General features: G+C 37.1%; 1 protein-coding gene across 4 annotated transcripts in view; it reads left to right on the top strand.

Moving 5' to 3' along the window:
- The first annotated feature begins 3,812 nt into the window (after positions 1–3,812).
- cux1 (cut like homeobox 1) overlaps positions 3,813–20,111 on the top strand; it is a 196,784-nt gene continuing 180,485 nt past the window's right edge. For 2 of the 4 annotated variants that reach the window (XM_031896761.1, XM_031896760.1), the window contains exon 1: positions 3,814–4,389. In XM_031896761.1, coding sequence (XP_031752621.1) covers positions 4,327–4,389 — 63 coding nt within the window. In that variant the 5' untranslated portion in view covers positions 3,814–4,326. Of the gene's footprint in view, positions 4,390–20,111 lie in introns of all 4 variants that reach the window. The other 2 variants (XM_031896762.1, XM_031896763.1) reach the window with 2 other exon arrangements.

The following is a 20,111-nucleotide window of genomic DNA, read 5'->3' as shown; positions in this document are numbered from 1 at the left end:
GTGAACCCTTACCCTTTTTGCTAAATGCCCTGCTTCTATTATCTGTAATTTGTATAAATTACTGTATAAGCGCTATGGAGCAGTTTTATTTAAAAAAAAAATACAAATAAAAAGTACAATTTTATGAATCACAGTAATTTAACAAATACAAATCATATTTAGTCCATGTGTTAAAAGCAATTGATTATCAGTATACCAGATGGATTGAAAAGACTTTCATGGCTCAAAAGTGGCATTGCTTTATTTGTATGACATCACCATTTTAATATAATCTAGCCCTGTAGATGTGGTATAGAGGATAACTGAATATTTAGAAGAACAGAGACAGAACGGTCTTAAATATTTTAAAACTGCAAAAGAAAGAAGAGGGCAGCAATGTGACACCTACAAGCATGTTTTACTTGCAGGATATTTACATATTCAACTTTTTTTTAAAGAATTAATACATGTAAGAAAACAGGAAACTAAAAATAAATGTATGTATATGTGTGCATTTTAGAGATGGGAGTCACAGTCTGTGCCACTAATATTTTAGTACATCAATTTGCACATTTTGTGACAAATTTGATTTGCCCTGATATGCCAGCACATGTCCCACTTGTAGATTTCTGTCATACAGATATTTAAACCCCTAAACATGGTGTCAATAAATAAAAATATTCGGAATGGGACAGTGTAGTAATACTGCTGCTAAGATTATGTTCTGTCCAAATAGTTTGTGTGGCTGCTTACCTTCTCCTAACATCTGGTTCTGACTCTGGAAACAATATAGCAGAAGCCAGCTGATTAATATACATGGGGAACTGACTTCTGCTACATTGTTTCAAGTGATAAACAAACAGCTATAGTAAGTGGGGGAAAACAAAATGGCAAAGAAAAAATGATCTCTGAATTTGGTATTTCAACATATATTATCATATATATCATTAACATATATTATCCAACAATACCTCATTACCAATACCTAATAGCCATAAACTAAAAACATTTTGCAGCTCAATGAAAAGTGAGAAATCACTAGAGTTCTGAAAGACCATGCTTTGCAGGAGAATATTACATTTTAAAATGTTACCCTTAAAAATAGAGATCACAGTCTTTAGTGTGCTTGATATTAGTGAAAATAAGACAAAACAATAAGTCAGTGGTCACTTTATTTAACAAAATGTTTACATTTAAAAGAATGCAAACCCCAAAAAATAACATTTTCAATTGTTTCTAATATATTTATAAAAGACATTAAAATCAGTCATTTTTTATTCCCTAGTATTTGTAACATTTAAAAGCAATGTAACTGAAGCCAGCTGATTAACGGACCTTTACTGACACATGCAAAGTTGACTTCTGCTACACTGTTTCAAAATGGTAAGCTTATTTTAGTTTGCTTCCCCTCAGCCAAGCTTTGGTATTGCTTCCACTTTCAAAGTGAATTAAGTAACACCTAAATATAAAAATGCCCAAAAGTCTGCAGCTTTGAAACTTCTGTGTCATTTGTAAAATGTATGTGAATTTTGGATGAAGCCATGAATATGTATTATCTACATCTACACTGAATGCAAAAAAGATACGGAATGGGACATCAGTTAAAAGTAAACATAGCAGATGTCTGGGAAAAACATTTTCAAAGGCTAGTTAAACCTAAAGCAAAAATCTCATTCATGTGACAGAAATAATGCTAACTTAGTCTGCACTTTCAAATACAGTGTAAAGATATATTTTTTAAAATACTTGTATTTCTTTTCTTGGGGGTTTTGGGGCAGTTACAAATGTGCATTAGATAAGGCTAACTGGCACACAGGGCATTTTGATTATTGACTATTACACTGGTGAGGAAGAGTGTCCCCTCACTATCAGTGTCTCTATCAAAGCATCTCCATGCGTTGCAATGGAAAGCAGCAACAGGTGCCACAGTTCCCTGCTAGGGCACCTCTGTGCTCAACATGCCCAGTGTGACATAAGCTTAAGGCTTCAATGCAAACAAAAGACTGGGATTTTTTTCTAACAACAGATAAATATGGCTGAACCCTAGTCTTTCAAATAAAAAGTAATTCATCCAGTCGTGTCTTGTGAGACAAGTGCTTTGAACCTAAGATTATGCATAAATCCCTAGCATAAAGTGAGACAGGATTCTCCTTTTTGCAAAGAAATTGAGGTAGTGACATGAGAATAAAAAAAAGGGCCAGGGTTGTTTTTAGACAAAAAGCAATATTTGAAAAAACACTTTGGTTTGCACAAAGCTTTGCAGAGCTTGTTTATCAGCCCCTGACCAGCAGAGTGTACAATATAAGTTCCTATAACATTCACACACTAGGGTAACTTTTCATCAGGCATCAAACAACCTGCCTGTATGTTTTTGGAGTGTGGAAGGTAACCCATGCAGACAAGGAAAGAAGTTATAAACTCCTTACTGACAGGTTAGAATTGCATTCAGAACTTTAGCACTTTGAGCTAGCAATGGTAACCTCTGAGCTGCCACAGTCTTTTCTGGCACAAGTAACTTTTTTTACTTGACCATCTTTGGCAGGACTCAAACTCACAACCATCCCTCTCATAGGGTCATTTTATTTTATACTGATGGATTAGAATCTCGCTTTATTATTGTAGCACAGCCATTCCGGTGATGCTGGTATAACTCTATTGGTGAGGTGGGGGTAGGGGTGGAGAGGAGGGACAGATATGTGTGTTGTGGGGAATAGACCTTACTTCCTGGGGGCGATCTGCCCTCTCCTCTTCTACTCCATGCTGACCTCAGTTGCTCTTTAATTGAGAGTATCAGAAAATCAATATATAGTGACAATGAATTATTGGGTTCTACAGCATTCGGGTGCCTGCACTTTTGGAGTAACGCATTCATTTTTTCATCTCCATTTATTTACACAGCGCCAGTGACGTAGTACTTTACAATAATATACACAATAATAAAATCACATCATGGGTTTCCTGATTTTCTATTTCAGTCCAGCCAAGAAATTAAATATTGTATAGTCAGCAGAACTGCTTTACTCTTCCCGCTGATAGCAAAACAACTAGCTGGGATGTAGATTTACATCACAAGAATTTTCTTTTACAGAATTCTGTACAACAGCAATGGGCAACTTATGCTCCTTCAGTGTCCAGAAATTCAAACCCCCTCTTTAACCACAACTCTCAGGATATCTGTATATAGGATACTTGGTAATGCAGTTTATCAGTATCTGCAGAGCTTCAGAAATGCAGTACAGACACTATTATGCAAAAAAATACGATTTTTCAGACAGCTCTATAATACAGGAAGGTCATTTCCATAAAATATTTTTTTTTCATTATTATTTTATTGTAATGAGAAAGCAGATCTTAATGGTGACCAAGCCAACACATTCATGCTGGTGGCAAAAAAACACTGGTATTCTCCACATTGACAATTATATACATGTAATGGAGAGAATCCCATTGTTTTTCAACCTCTTGACTGACAGACATCAAATGTTGTGAATTGCCCCTCCATTGGCTAAAATGGTTACTGCCTGGACCCTGCTGGTGCATTCTTGCGTCAAGCGATTTACAGGTGAGAGCTGGAGAATCACCTGACCCACCAGTTAAACAGCGGGGTCCTGCAAATAACCAATAGTATAAATGGAGGGGCAATTACTAGTAAGTTGCCACCCACTCACCAGCAGGAAAACGCTTTGAATCTCCGCTGGTGACATAACCTTTAAAAAACCATAAATAAAAAAAACTTGATAGAAATAAGCAACTTTCCACTTATTTTTTATATTTTTACACGACCTGCCTGGTTCTAGAATTTATAGAATGAAATCATGAGGGGTTATAAGTTTTAGAACAATACACGTATATCTGGATAAATGAATTATGTGGGGCTTTGTGTAAATACGCAGTTGCAATTCCCTCAGAAAGTGCTGCTCCGAGCGATATCATTTGGACTAAACGCCGCAGACACAAACAAAGTAGTTTTCAATTATTCCTTAGCCTTTAACTCGACAAAACTAGTGTGAGAGTGTGGGGTGAAGCTAGTTCCGCTGGCCGCCGTGCCCACAGCAGCGCAGACGCGCCCAGCATGGAGGCCGCGATGAAGCCGCGGCCACTGAGAGCTGACTTGGCGGGAGCTATAGCAGAGAAGCCCCGGTACAGCTGGAGGGTTTGCAAGGGACAGAGAAGCCGGGAAGAGCCGCTCGGCGCCGGCAGAGGGAAAGGGGGAGGGTGGGTGTGGAAGTCCGCTCCGTGTTTTGCTCTTGCTCCCTCCCTCCTTCCTTTCCCCCTCCTCCGCCGCTTTGCTCCTGAACTCCAGCCCCCTCTCTATCAGCCTCTCACTCCGTCTCAATATGTCTCAAGATGGCGGCCAATGCGGGATCGATGTTTCAATATTGGAAGCGCTTTGATTTACAGCAGCTGCAGGTCAGCTCCCTTTTCTTCCCCTTTCTTCTGTCTCACCCTGTGCCGCTCTCTCCCCGCTTCCCAGTCGTCCGTTTCGGGGCCCTCTCCGCGGCCCGGGACTAGGGCAAAATCGCCGCTTTCCCGGCCGCTCTCATTGATAACGTTTTATCAGAAATTGATCCTCTTTGTTCAATTCATCGATCAGCCAAGATGGCGCCGGCTCTGTGGCGCCGCTCTCCTCTTCTCCCCCGCTTCCTCTCCCGTGTCCCATTTGCTGTTACCGTGGGCCCGGCTCGGTGGGGACCCCTCTTTTACCCCCAACACCTTTACACCTCTTCAAGTTTATTTTTTTATTGTACTTTTTTTTCTCGCTCCGCTCTTTTATTGAACTTGCCTAATTTCCCTGCTTGTTTGGCTTTGCTGATGGTGGTGGCGCTGTGGTGCCAGGCTGGGCTTCCCTGCTCCTTCCCCCTCCTCCTTCCCTACTTCAGGCTCTGAGCTACAGCAGCAATCGCACAGCCCCGCTGCTTCCCACTCTCGGAATCGCTCACATTTTAATGAAGAAACTTTAGAAAGGACAAAATTAAAAAGATTTCTGTCTATTCCTTTTGCTTTCTGCTATTTCCTGCATGTAGACGCACAGGGAATGATGCTTATCCCTTGCCTTTATGGGATTTCTTGTTTGCCTTGATTGGATGCTTTTTAAAGGGAAACTTCAGAAGGACCAAATAATAGCTTTTCAATTATCCAGTGTGAATTTTTTTAAATTTTTTTTTTGCTATCCTAGGATTTGGTTGTGGCTGTGAATGTGTTTGTAACCTCACAGGTTCTTTAGGGCTGCACATTCTTATTCTCTTGGCTTTTCAAGTCTTGGAAAAAGGTGTGAATTTTAAGAAGCCTGAACCCAAGTTTGGAGCCTTCATATTTTCTATATCATGCATGTCTGGTCTCACTTAATGAACTGACTGTGAGTATTGGAGGGAGTTGCAGCAGACTGCAACTTTGTGCGTCATGAGTTATTGGATCGGCAGTCTCATTCCCTGGTTATCTGTGTAGAGGCAAATGGAATTTGAAGTAAAGTTGCATTTTATGTTGTCAGGTTTTAATATGAAATAACTGTAACACCAAATCTGACCAGCATTTTTCACACCTAAATTGTCTGTCTGATGTTGTTGGTGCCCATAACTTGACAGAGACCAAGCTGATGTGTGTATGAGGCCTTAGACTTATTTAAATTGCATGACACTCTGTACTATGATGTGGTATGGACCCCTTTGGCCACTTCTTTTTGTGTCGTGGATGAAAACTAAATAGGTAGACTAGGTCACCATGAAACATCAATGTTGTAAGGAAAAAAAACTTGTATATTGCAAAATAAGTGGCTTAAATGTAATACCCTCGATAGGTAACTATATAGTGCTTCTTTGTGTCGGCTGAAAATGTATTGCTGTGTGTTTACCAGTTTAGGTTAACATTGTGCTTCTTTTTTACTTTATACTGTGCCTCTGTCCAGCCATATCATTTACCTTAACATAAATCTGTTGTGCTTGAACTTTTCCTGTGCCTTTCAAGTGCTGAAACCCAGTCACATGTGATATTTAGATCATTGCTTATTTTTCAAGTACTTGTATTGTTATATAGAAAAGCCTTGTTTATTTTTTTGGGCTTAGATTTTGAATAATTGAGTTATATTGTAAATAGCTGTGAACCTTACTGTTAATGCAGTTGTACAGTGAATTGGCACTGTAATATTAGGGACAACCCAGTTTTGTGCACTGTGTTAACAGTCGTTTTGATATATTTCTATGTTAAGGAACTGTTTTTTCCCCTTTTATTACATTCTGAGTAGAATTATAGAATCTCCATAATCATAAAAACCTACTTATTGTAAAAAAAACAACAAAATAGGACGGTAGTGAAAGTATAAGCTTAACTTGCTTCTGCATCGAGTGTTAAGGTCCACAAATGGATATTTATAATATATACATTATTTTATTGCCTGTGTTTTTTTTGAAGTCTAAAAGTCCAATAGGGTTTTTTTTCACCCGTGTTTGTTTTCTTGCTGAGATTGTCTTTACCAAACCAGTTCCTGTTAGTATTGTGTTAAAGGCTGAAAAAAAAGTACAGGTCTATGCTATGAAGTCATGGATCTGATCAATAGATTTTCACTGTTTTAGTTACATAAGGGCAACAATGAATACATATTCCTGTAGCTACATGAAGTGTTTTTAACTTCTAAATAATATTTTTGCAGGTATTTGTTGTGTTAGATGTGTTATATATAGTCACTTATTTGAAAGCACTGCTGTTAATTGACATTTTCTGTCTGATCGTGTTTCTTAAAGAGAATTAAATATAAAATACATCTTTCTTAAACAATAGATTATTTTTGTTTTTCTTTGGATGCTGGTTGGGAAAATGTGTGGTAGCTGATATCATGTAGGGTTGCAGATACTTAAAGGCTCCAAAAAAGCTTAATTAGAAATAATAGAGTGTGAAACAAAATGTGTGCAGACGCTTAATTATTCAGTTGGAACAAACATGTAGGTGTGAAAATCAAATGAAGAAATGGTAATACAATGTCTGTTGTCCTTGAAATAATAGTTTTTGTAAGGATTATAGATTGCATTTTGTCAACTGCACAGAGATCATGATTGTGTCTTTGTTAAATTGAAACCCATTAATCATAGTCTGTATAGAGAAGGTGAAGGGTCTCACATTTCATATGAGTGAGCAGCCTTGTTCCACTGCAAGGTTTAGAAAGAAGCCCAAAGAAAAATAAACAACACATCAGCATGGATCAGAAGTTCAGGACACGTATCCGTCCGTTTCTTACAATGTATCAAATAAGGCATACAGAAAGGCCACTAAGTATTTAAATATTGATGTCTCAACAAATTAATGGTCTGATGAGAGAATGCACAGTTGACCTTATGGGTTTACTTATAGCACCTTCTGTACTGTTAATATTGTTTTACAGACTTTTATAAAGAGAAGTGCGCTGTATTCAACTTTATAATCTGTGTCTGGAATACCAGGTGGAGCGCACAAAATGAAATCCAGATGCCGAAATGTGAAATAATGTTATTAGATTAGTAGTAACATGTTAAGATCTCTCGCTCTCCTTGCAGATAGGACCAAGGTTAGCACCCTTATTTGCCCTTGGAGGGATTTATTTTAAGCAAAAACCTTTCATTCTTTTTATGTGGTAGGAAAAATAAGGGTAGTGGAATTCTACCATTATTTTATGCACCTTTAGGACATTTCTCTGGTAGAAAACAAAATGTCCTTGGTAAAGTTCACATTATGTATTGTTTTAAGATTAAATGTTATAAATAGTTAGATGAGGTGTGGCCAACTTGCAAGATCCCCGGCAGTTGTATTACAGTTCTCAGCATCCCATAGGCTGTCTGAGTTGACTGGGAAGTATAGCATACAAACAGCTTGAGGGACACACTGAGCATTCTTGGCTTTGGTGGTGATAAACCCCCACCACTCTCTTTTTTTCACCCTTCAACTCAGGCCCTTGAGTTTGTAAAATGTTTTGACTTGGGAATATTCATCCCCCTCCATATTTGTGACATGGTAGTATGTTTGAAACACAGCTAAACCACCAAATCACAGCTAAACCAAGCAGGCTTTGTTATCAATCCTCTGCTTAGAAAGTGTATAGCATGCAGTTTTTATTAAATAGCATACTCTGGGTTTGTAAATATAACATCTTGGGCCACTTTATACTTAGAGTAGATTATACTTATCTTTTGACAAGTTAGCTGTTTTGGGGGGACTTGCAACTGCAAGGTCTCTCATCTAAAGCCGCTTGCTGATTAGCAGGCTATAGTGGATATTCACCTGTAATTGGTTGAACTCTGATTTGCCATGTCTATAAGCTAGGGAGAGCATTATCTATATGTTTGTGGATATTATACAGTTATGCGATTTTATTATCTGGGGTTTTAAGATAAGGGGGCTTTCCCTAATGTGGAGAGTCATTCCTTAAGGTCCCTAAAACATTTAAAAGTTAAAATAAATACCAGAAGTATAATTTGGATTCATGATAGATTTATCATCACAACTGTCTTATTATTAAAGAGAAGAAGCATATAACTAAAAATGAAGATTTGGTTGTTGGAGCATTCTGGATATCAGATCCCTTTCTGGGATAATATTGTAGATAGAGAAAAATAATAATATATATTGTTCATTTGAGAGAATGCTATAATATTGTATTACACATAGATCTAAATTATGAGAAATACCATGTTTTGCATTGGACTGAGGATTTTCTATGCTATAACTTGCCCTATTTTATTTTTGTGTGTGAGTGTGTAATATATATATATAGCATTACTTGTGATATCAGTGCTGTGCGTTAAAGCAATGTAATAGAAATGAACACACAGGGATTAGTACAAAATAGAATATATATATATATACATTGATGTTTTCCATTCAATTTACATTCAGCATCCAGTGCTAAGTGTTGAGATCGCGGGAGGTTTCAACTGCATGTGCAGTTTGAAGGTCTTGATAAATTTTTCAAATCTACCATGCATGGAATTAGTTACAAACGTGTTATTGCTGAAAGGTTAAAAAAAAAAATTTATTTTGTTTTCCATGCTAGAGAACACAAACAAATAAAAGCACTTGTAAATTTTACAGGGTGTTAAAATCTTTGTGAACTGTTTCCTTACAATGGTTGATCCTTACTCACATATACACACTAACAAAATTGTGTCCAAAAAAACTCAAATTCAAGGTTACTATGTTCAGATTGTCTTTCATGTGTATGGCTTCTCTATATCACCAGTGGTGCCACCAGCCCCTAACGTGAAGCAACTTTAATGGGTTGGAAAAACTTGTATGTGTGTATGTTGCTTTATGACCTAGAAATATATTTTGCACAGGGATATGCTCTATAGAAACATATATAAAGGCTGTAAAGAATGTTTTAGTCATGGTTCCCGGGATTTTTCCTGAATTGTTTTTTTTTTACTTTGCTGCATCTATAACAGGGGTCTCAAACTCGCGGCAACGCCTTCTCAAAAGCAATGAATGGATCGCGATTTTTATTGCGATTCAAGGGATAATGCAAGGCACGGCAGGCGGGAGCTGCTGATTGCGGAAATGACGTTATGCCATCATAACAGTTATTATGGGAAGACGTTCTGTGTGCACAATTGGCTGCTAAGGAGTTAATTGTGCACACAGAACGTCTTCCCATAATAACTGTTATGATGGCATAACGTCATTTCCGCAATCAGCAGCTCCCGCCCGCCGTGCCTTGCATTATCCCTTGAAAGCCAATTTTTTGTGAAATCCCTTATGCGGCCCAGCCTCATCCTGACTTTGCCTCCTGCGGCCCCCAGGTAAATTGAGTTTGAGCCCCCTGATCTATAATAAATTTTTTGGGACTTTTCTTTGGGAATGTTATATTAGAAATAACAGAAAAAAACATGCAATTAAAGCAACTTTTAGTTTCATAACTGTACAACATTAGTCCTTTCCCTGTGGCTTACTACATAAGGAGGTATATTATTGTAATTTATGGGGATGTCTAATTTATATCAACTTCAAATATGTTCTAGATAGACCTATTCTAAGCACCATTTCACTTGGTTGTCATCATTTCTTTTGTTTAAGTTTTTGAACTTTTAGCCTTTCTATTCATTTCACCCTGAAACTAAAAATCCTTTCTTTTTGTTGGGGGGGTCACTGACCCTGGCAGCCAAAAAAAACCCAACAGATTGACTAGTTGTATGTCATCTTCCATTAGAGTTCAAAACTGCTCCATGGTTGCTTGCAACTATCCAAGATAAGTTTAAATTCTTCTTTAAACTACAAAAAGTGCAGACAAATATTTAGCTCAGTCTGCCAAGCAATGTGAGTTGATAAGTGCCAGTTCCAGTGCTGTCAATTAATTCCCATTCAGTTGAATAAGAGGCAGAATTTTTTCAGCCCACAGAAACTATGGCTTCTGACATCAGCCTTAGCTTGCCTGTCCATTTCCAAAGAAATTCATGGTTGTGTTTGTTAATAAAAAAAAAAAAAAAAAAAAAAAAAGCATTTCAGGGCTGATATGGCAAATGTTAATTTGGAGAATCCTGGCATATTTTAGCACTTTGAGTTTAGCACAATTATTAACAATTTTACTAATGAGAGGAACATTCAGAAATAATAGTCAGAAATGGTTTTAAAGAATTAGGAAAGCCTAATAAAGAGTTAATCTCAAGCTGCAGGCATACCTTCAGTTCTCTCAATAGTGCCCTTAAGTCTCCCCATATTTCTCCCGTTCAGATGATCAGGAAAAAAAAACAATGAGCTCTGTAAAGAAAGTTTTCAGAACGCCTCACTCCTGCACCAAGACTGGTGTACATGCTCAGTTAGTAAGACTGTGAGGAAGCTTCCTGCTGATTGGCTCATATCCACATTCCTAAGGGGAGGGGGGAGCAGGAAAGAGGAGAGAGCTGCGTGTCTCTGGCACAAGAAAACAAAGAGACAGCAAATTCTTTTTCTTTTGACAGAGAACTCAGTGCAGCGTTTCAGTGAGTGCATTTACATAGACCTTTCTGATAAAGCTTGCTTACTTACTTTCCTTCTCTTCTCCTTTAATGCATTTGGTCATTTCTTACTTTTCCCAGTGTGGCTTTTCTTCAGAGAATTTTCACTTGCTCAAACCAGTCAAATTTATTTGTTTTTGTGTGGGCTTCACTAAATTCTAACACCAAACCCTTGATAAATGATAAGCACTGTATTAATATTAACACAGTGGAAGTCTAAGAGCAACAAATTTGTAACAAAATGGAGTAATGCACACACTTTTTTAGTTTTGTTTTTTTATTAATGCTATTTTGAGAGATTTATGTTTTCGCCATGTGTAGGCAAAAAAGCTGATTTAGAATTTTGTATATGTCATGGCCAAACTTAGATATACTGTTGCAGTTGCCATATCAGTAATAGCAGCTTCACAAATTTTCTGATAAATTCAGAATTTTCCTTAGTCGAGCAATCTGTTCGAAATGAAACAACTGACCTTGCTCATTTTAACTATTCTGTAGCTAAAATGCATTGAAATGATATGTAAAATTGAAGGGAAGTAGCTAGAACATGTTTATGTAAGGTTAAAAACCACAGTGACTGTGTGTGGCATTCCTACTGTTGCTTTTAGATAAGGAAGTACAGAATACTTAAAATTGAAATTCTCATTCTATTAGATGTATCTAAAGTGTGGGAAACCAAGACATAAAATACCTTTAAAAGATTATAATTGTATTAGGGCTTCTGTATTATTTTGCAAAATACCATTTTATCTTTACTTTCCCCACCTAAAGTGATTTATAACACCAAATTATGCCCCATTTATTGAAGAATCATGACAGGCATGCATTGGATTATGGTTTTTGCCCTATTTTTACTTTGGGAAATCTGAGTATGGATCAGTCCAGGGATTCTAAATCTGTTTAAGGGCCCAAATATTGTTCTCTGCTATGGTGACTGCGGGTCTGCATGATACCCTTTAATACTTTAAAATCTATTCTAAAAATGCAGTGATCATTAAAGGAACACAAAGCACAGAATTACTGAGTGGTACCTGATTGTTATAAACCCCTAGTAATGTGGCCAGTACGCTCAGGGGATCCCTGGAACACCAGAACAATATAGGTACAAAATAAACAGCTAAAATCACTGGGGTGCCAGCAACAACTTGCTAATAGCTTTTATACAGGTCATGGAATTTGAGGTGGCTTCTAATATACTTATGTTTTAAAGTACTTATACTACACACGTTTCCAAATGCCATGTGATATGTGACTCCACATAGCACCACTTATAACTTTGCACCATTTGAGTTTGTGTGTTGTCTTCATGTCTGTGTGGGTTTTCTCCCACACTCCAAACATATAGACAGTTACCTACATAAAATTCACAGTAGCATGTGTGAACGTAATAGACTTAGACTGTAAGCTCGCCTGGTGTAAAATATTTGTTCAGTGCTGCTGAATAGGTTAGTGCTATTTAAAAAAAGAATAATAAACATATATTTTACAGGTTATTCATTGCTCTTGTGTATTACATCCCATTAAATACTTCTTAATAGTTTTATTCAGAAGTGTTGCTTGACCTTTTTAATTCTTAAATATCCTCTCCTATAGGCCTCTGCACTCATAGCAGTGTTCTTGAACTCTGAATTCAGATAATATGATACATATCCAATTTTAACTGCATTTAGCATGCATATGGGCTCCCATGGGTACAGACCCATCTAGGAGACTTGGCCAAGTTTATTGCCGTGTGATGGAATGGGTAAAAGACACTACAAAGCAAATGCAGTTTCAAGTGCACTTACAAGAAAAAAGAGATTTTTTTTTCCTGATGTGCAATATTCTGGAATTCCAATATATTGTTTCGAAAATCAAAACAATTTAAGGATGTCAGCTTGTTGCTAATCACAGTTAATTGGGGCATGCAGGTGTATCCAACCAGAATATCCTCTCAAGTTAGCAATGCATTTCACATTGTAAGTTAGCATATCAAAGTCTGCAAAAGATTCAGTGCCATAATAACTTTAAGAACATATCCAAATACTGTTTCTGCCAGACAATAAAATATTTGACACCTGTCATAATACTCAAAGCCTGCTTTTCCAGTCTATAAGTGTCTCTGACAATGATAGCAGCTGTTACATTAAAGTTAAAGGAAATGCCAGTTCATATTTACATTTGGTAATGGGTGAATTTTGTGAAATTTCTTTATTAAAATCTGTAGGTCATTGGAAAGGAGATCTATACTAGTATTTCTTCTTGAGTTTAAATATTTAAGCACTCGCTTTCCTTTTCTAAAATATACTTTTAAGATAAGTTGGGCCAGCAACTGTGCCATACTCTGCTTGCCCTATGCTGCCTGTGTGTGCCATACCCTGCCTGTCCTATGCTGCCTGTGTGTGCCATACTTTGCCTGCCCTATGCTGCCTGTGTGTGCGCCATATTCTGCCTGTCCTATGCTGCCTGCTTCTGCCATACTCTGTCTGCCTTATGCTGCCTGGGGGAAGTTAACCTAGCAGGGGTATTGTTCTTGGAGTTTGCTAGCATTTGGAAATAGTTGTTAGGGGGTCTCCTAAGGTGTTAAATTATGTGCTGGGGGTTGTGGTCTTAAAAGCTCTTGCGATAACATGGGTGTTGTTTGAAGTGGGTGTAGCTTAAAAAGTGGAGTGGCCAAAATTTGCTTTCATTATCGACCCTCCCCCACATAGGAAAAATGTTGACCCTCTGTACCATAGAAGTTGGACAGCATTGAACTAATGCAGGGATCCCCAACCTTTTTTACTTGTGAGCCACACTCAGATGTAAAAAGTGTTGGTGAGCCACACAAGAATGAAAAAAATTATTTGGGGATGCCAGATAAGCAATGTGATTGGCTATTTGGTAGTCCCATGTGGACTGCTAGCCTGCAGGAGTCTCTACTTGGAGTAAAACTCTGTGCTTCCAAAACTTGCCTCTATGCTAGAAATTTAAAAATGGGCACCTACTTTTAGGCCACTGGGAGCAATATGTTGCTCACAAGCCACTGGTTGGCAATCACCAATCTAATGTATCAAATTGTAAATGTTTACAAAGTTACTGAACTAGGGAAAATAAACCATGATAATTGAGCTAATTTATTTTAAAAAAAATAAATTTTAGGAAAAACTAGTATTCCAGATATTAAAAAGTAATTGCAGAAAAAACCTCAATTGTTGTGTACTGCTTGAAAACAAGTTTTGTGAAGGTGAATATACCCTTGAAAGCTACTTATCTAAATCACCATGAACTGTAATAATGCATGTGGCTTTGTGTACATACAGGATACGCAGTTTGCATTGACTCTCCAGTCATTACTGATAGTGATTTCTCTGTATGAACTCTTTACGTGCCTTTAGTGAGAATTCTTGCATAGTACACTCGTGTCCTGCCGAATGTAATAATATATTATAGCTCTCACCCAGGGAAAAGTTAACAGATGTTGCACACATTTCTGGATCATAAACTTTAAGTAAGCTCAAAATTCATTTAAAAAAAAAAATGCCTTTTAGTATTGCTGATATGTATGGAGTATGGGATTGGAGGCATTTATAAAAATGCAACTGGAATTATGAGATGAACACTCAATTCTAGATAACACTAATTAAGTGTAGAATATTTGTTTGGTGCTGCCCACTGTTTCATGGCGGAGCTTTCTTTTTCTCTGATATATGTTTACTTTTAATATAAATAAAAAACACTTTGAGGCACTTAAATACACACACATTTTAATGGTGATGGCAGCTGTAAGACACCAGAAGTTTGTTTATTTTTGGAAATTAGAAAAAGTAATAAATGTCCACTTACTGCTTGTGAACTCAGACCCATTTTGGGATTCAAACTCTTACTTTGTCACGAATATGCTTAAGAAAATATAGTCATGATAATATTGTATTGGCGATCCGAAAGTCACCAAATTTTTGTATCCGAATGATTGTAAACGGCGGGAAAACCTTTCTGACTTTGATCCTTCTGTGCATGATTTTGGAAGCCTCCCATAGGACTCAGTTGCACTCTGCAGCTCCAACCTGGCCCAAGGAAAGTCACGATAATGAAGCTTTAATGAATCCGAAACTTTCATACTCGGCGCAACAAATACAATTTTTTGTTGCATAAATTGTTACACAAATTGTTGCAAAGTACAAAAAAGTTGCAAAAAATACGCACAGTACAAAAACTTATATATATACAAAATTTTTGTATTTGGAAAATACATTTGATAAATGTGCCCCTTAGTGCACTTAGTGCAAGTGCTTCCATATTCATCAAGACCTGTTTCTCGTTATAAAATAGTCTTACAACAAAATTATTTATTTGGCCTGCAAAGGGTCCCTGTGCTGCTGCACTGGCTTTAAAACGTTAAGTATTTCAGAAAAAGGTCACTAATAAAAAAAAAAATAGAAAGCAAATGAAAAAGTGGTTATTGCTGTTCTGAAACCATGGACCTGAAAAATCTGGAAGGCAACAACCTTTCTTAATATATTAGCATTATTTTACTTTATTGACTAGGTCATTTGTTATCAGTTTTGTAAGTCTTTGTTTTAAAAGTGTTGGCAAGGGATTTTAGTCTTTGAGAGATCTCTGTTTATCTTTCTTCAAGGGCAAAGTGTGGGAGAAAGTAAGGATAAATAACGCACAGGAAGCAAGTCTCTGGAGTTTCTGCTTGAAAATATACTGTATATGCCATATATGTTACAAAAAATCCTGAAATAAAGTGTGCATCTATAAATGCTACAAGGGACTACAGATGTTTTTAAATGTATCTTCCATTTACTGTCCCTGGCTTCTTGCCGTGTGGCCATAGGGGTAGCTATTCAGAAAAGGCATAGGTTAAATGGCAAAAAAGCTCCTGTAGAACACAACAGGTTTAGATTCCTGTATAAGAACCAAACATACTGTGTTCTACAGAGGTTATCATCTATGTGACCTGTGCTCTTTCTACTTTTTGTTTTAGCTTCATTGCTGCCCCCATGTCAACACAGCAGCTTTTTTTTTTAATATAAACTATAATAGTGTTTCAGAAACACACCAGTTTTCCCAGTATGGGTCACAGTACATTATATTTTGGCAGAATCCAGTTTCCCAAGTTGTAACATTACTGATAAAATTGTACCCTTATTTCTTTCACAGGCGCTTTCAGATTCTACATATCCTAGGGTTTTTACTTTCAAAACAAAAAGAGCCTTGAATATCCTGTAGATGGTATTCTTATAAACAGTGCTTAGGGATGTAATCAGTAATACTTTATATGTATTTTGCCTCACTAAAATTTGTGTATCATAATAAATAATGTACACCCCTCCACCACTGTAAAATATGAGAATTAAGGGTCACCTTGGTGTTCCATGATCTATGTATAAACTCTTGGCCTTATGCCTTTATATGGGCATGTGACTTATAATATCCTTATATATATATTTTTTTTTTACTTAATCCAGCAACATAATTTGCACAGGACTTGATAGATAAATCAAAATATTCTTTATTGTGCAAGATCAATGTTTCGGTCACGTATTCGGACCTTTTTTTTTTTAAGAGAAAGCTGTGTAGTGCTTTTGGTTTTCTATACTTTACAACTCTGCACCCAGCACCCAGGCAGTTTTTTGGAATGTGCCCTCCTTCTTTTATGGTGTATATGTATTTCCACACTGAATGGAAGCTGTAAAATACTGTTGAATTATGCATACACTAAAAATAAAATTCTCTGATGGGAATATCATGATTAAAGTAAGCACGCTTTCCCCGTACCAGTTCCTATAGTTTCTTGAACAAATGCTTTTATTTCTTACCATGTATGAATTGTGAGCTTTAATGTTGTAGAAAAACTGAAAAAAAGCAGTTTATTTTTTGTACCCCCGTAATGTAGAGAGATCCGAATATGGTAGGAGCAGCACCTCTCTGGTGGCTAATATGATGAGCAGGTAATTTATCCCTTTCCTTTTTTTAAAAAGTATTTTAGGAAATTTCTGTGAAGAGAAAGATAACTAGTTTTCAGACTTGTGTTAGGGCCCCACATGGCTCATACAGTTACACTACATCTAGTGTATTTGAATGTGTACAGTCACTGCCAACAGACAGCAGTGTGGCCTTAAAGAAAAAATACTCCCTATTTTGTCATGGACTCATTTGTTTGGACTTATGTAGAAAAGGTAAATAAATGGTCTTAACTTCCAGAAATAAATATAAATGCATATTTGTATTTTCACGTAGATTGACATTTCCTAACATTTTCCTTAGGCTCACAGTGTAATGCAACCGCATATTAAATTGTTCCATTATGTGTTGGATTGCGGGATTTGCAGTCCCTCTGCTTTCTGCCCTCCACTATGGAAAGCAGAGAGACTTTAAGTCCCAGAATCCATCACTTCACAATGGAACTATAATATATATATATATATATATATATATATATATATATATATATATATGGGATGGGTTGCATTACACTGTGAGCCTAAAGGTCAGAATAACATGGTTTCATTTCAAATTGTTGGAATCGGCCATTTCTGTGTAAAAATACCGTATATACTTGAGTATAAGCCGATCCGAATATAAGCCGAGGTACCTAATTTTACCTAAGAACTGGAAAAAACTTATTGACTCAAGTATAAGCCTAGGGTGGGAAATATATATCAAAATAAATACCAATAAAATTACATAAATTGAGGCATCAGTGGGGTATATGTTTTTCAATATTTATTTCAAAGAAAAACAGTAAACTAGCTCTGTAAGCGGAGAAGAGGGTCAACAAAAACAATATGAGTACTACCCCACGCTCATTGCACATTGGCAAACTGGCAGCAGACCCAGTCCCGGAGGGATGTAAGGGCAAATAAGTATTGCTAGTGGGAGCCTAGGCCAGGGCACTGGAGGGTCTGGTTGCGGGTGGCCTAATTTGCACACAAAGGACAGAGGGTGCTAGTCTAGAGGGACCCATGGCACCCAACTCGAGTATAAGCCGAGGGTGACTTTTTCAGCACATTTTGGGTGCTGAAAAACTAGGCTTATGCTTGAGTATATACAGTAAATACATTCATGTTTATTTGGGATAGTATGTAAGTTCCTTTTCTAGATAAGCACAAATGAATGAGCTCATGTCACAACTGGGTTTCAATTGAGCGAAAACATTTAAGACTTTAGGTTAACTGATTTTGTCCAACCAAATAAATGCCCTGCTAGCGTTGTTCCAATATAGGCTGGAAGTGGAACTGTACTTACTCTATGAGTCTGCCAAAATTACCTCCTTGTGCTGAGAATAGGCATGCAGAACTTCTTTCTGCTCGGGAAGTTTGGCTGATGTACAATGAGATCTTAGTAAATCTTTTGCAAAATGTGCCTTTGACCTTTTTTTTTTTTCTTACTGATACTCTTCGGCAGGGCTCCAGAACTGCATGTTTCCTAGCAAATGCACTTTCCTAATTTAAATATGACCCAAAATGCAAATTGCACTTTGCTGGCAGACTGTTACCCCCTGTGCAGACCATGTTTAAACTATGTTATTGTCAAGTGAGGGGTTAATCAGCTCTTGTAAGAATAAACTCCTTTAAATCATTACAGAAGAACTAAGTAGGTCCTTAATTTATGTGTGAAAGTCAATATAGGACTGTGCTTTGCATTAATGTGTGTGCCTTACAAAGTATGGAAATATATCTGTAAGGTAATGATCCGGATCAAGTTGTCTCCCCTCCCATCTGTATGGCTGCAATTTTAGGTAGATGCTGTGTACTAGATCTTCATAAAACAGACAGTTTGAATTACACTGAAGTGTTGTGCTTTGTATGCAGGAGCTGGATTCTTGCAGCTGTCAGCTACCTGTGTGTACATCTGTTTTTCTAATGACCAAACATTGTTTTTCTTTTAATGTATCTGTTAGTGTTCTGTTCCAGACAGCAGTGAATATATAAATTAGACAGTGGAGTCAGTGCCATAGAATGGCAGCCATAGATCAGTATATTTTATATTTGCTCCCCCTCCAGAGATCGCTTCTTGAATTGTTCTGCAATAACGTCATATGCAGCAGGTCTGTGAATTGAAGAAAAGGATCTTTACAAGATTTTGTTGCATTTGCTGATATATACTTAGGAGTGTTTATGAAACTAAGGCAGATAGTGCTGTTTACCTGCCTTCCTATAAGTGTAGCCTGAGAAACAGCCCCTTTGCTCAAAAGTGAAGTCTAATGTAATGTATCTGCACCTCAAGCTACTGTGTTGGCCCAGATGGAGACACATGGAGTGGATTTCAGTGCTGAATTGTGCTTCTTGTGTCTCCACCAGGGCCAACGCAGTGGCTCTAACTGCAGCCACACAACTGAATGAATGCCCGTGTATTGACTTATTTGAATTTTTCAGATCCAGGGCTAAATTAAGTCTTCGCTATAGCGAAACTGTTCACATAAGGGCTGCAGCTGTTAATTAACCAAATGTATTCTTTTCTAACTGAAACTTGTATGTTACCATATCCGAGACACACTTGTTTGTAGGTTTCTGTTTTAATTCCCATCACACTGTTTATTTTTATCACTCCATTTAATATATATGTGTTTGTAACATGTAGCAACAAAAAAAATTGAAATCCTGATGTGGTTATAGTAAACTTAGCTTATGCCTCATGGAATTCTATGTTTTAGATCTTTTAATCCAATTAGTTGTTTCACTGCAAGGATCCATATCCGCAATATGATCCAATTGCAGGTGGCTAATAGAGTAGCAGCAACAAGAGATTCAGTCTCAGCCAACCAGCTGACCAAGGGTAGAATCCCCATACAACACAGATTGTATGCAACATTTTAATTAGATTTTGCTTTAAAACATGTATTTTGCATAAATAATCAAGTAACACATGTATTTTGCATAAATAATCAAGTATTCACGTGTTCAGTGTTTAAAAAAAAAAAAAAAATAGTCTGCATGGTTTAATATTGCCATCATTTCTGGAAAGGGTAATATTCTGGCTGCTTTTCTGCCAGGTGAAAATCATTGGAACAAAATATGCGCTGTGTACCATGAGTTTGAATACACTCAGTATTTCAATGGACCTTTCACTGTTTGTCTCTTTTGTACCTTGATTCTTTATCTGATATGGTATATATGCATTTGTTATTCCCTATTCATTGTTGTACTGTTCTGTCTGCAATAATTTCTCAATACACAATGCTTGCCTTACCAGCTAACTTTAAAGGATAAGTAA

This window comes from Xenopus tropicalis, chromosome 2, assembly GCF_000004195.4.
Source record: "Xenopus tropicalis strain Nigerian chromosome 2, UCB_Xtro_10.0, whole genome shotgun sequence".
NCBI lineage: Eukaryota > Metazoa > Chordata > Amphibia > Anura > Pipidae > Xenopus > Xenopus tropicalis.
This window is presented reverse-complemented; position numbering and strand designations above follow the sequence as displayed.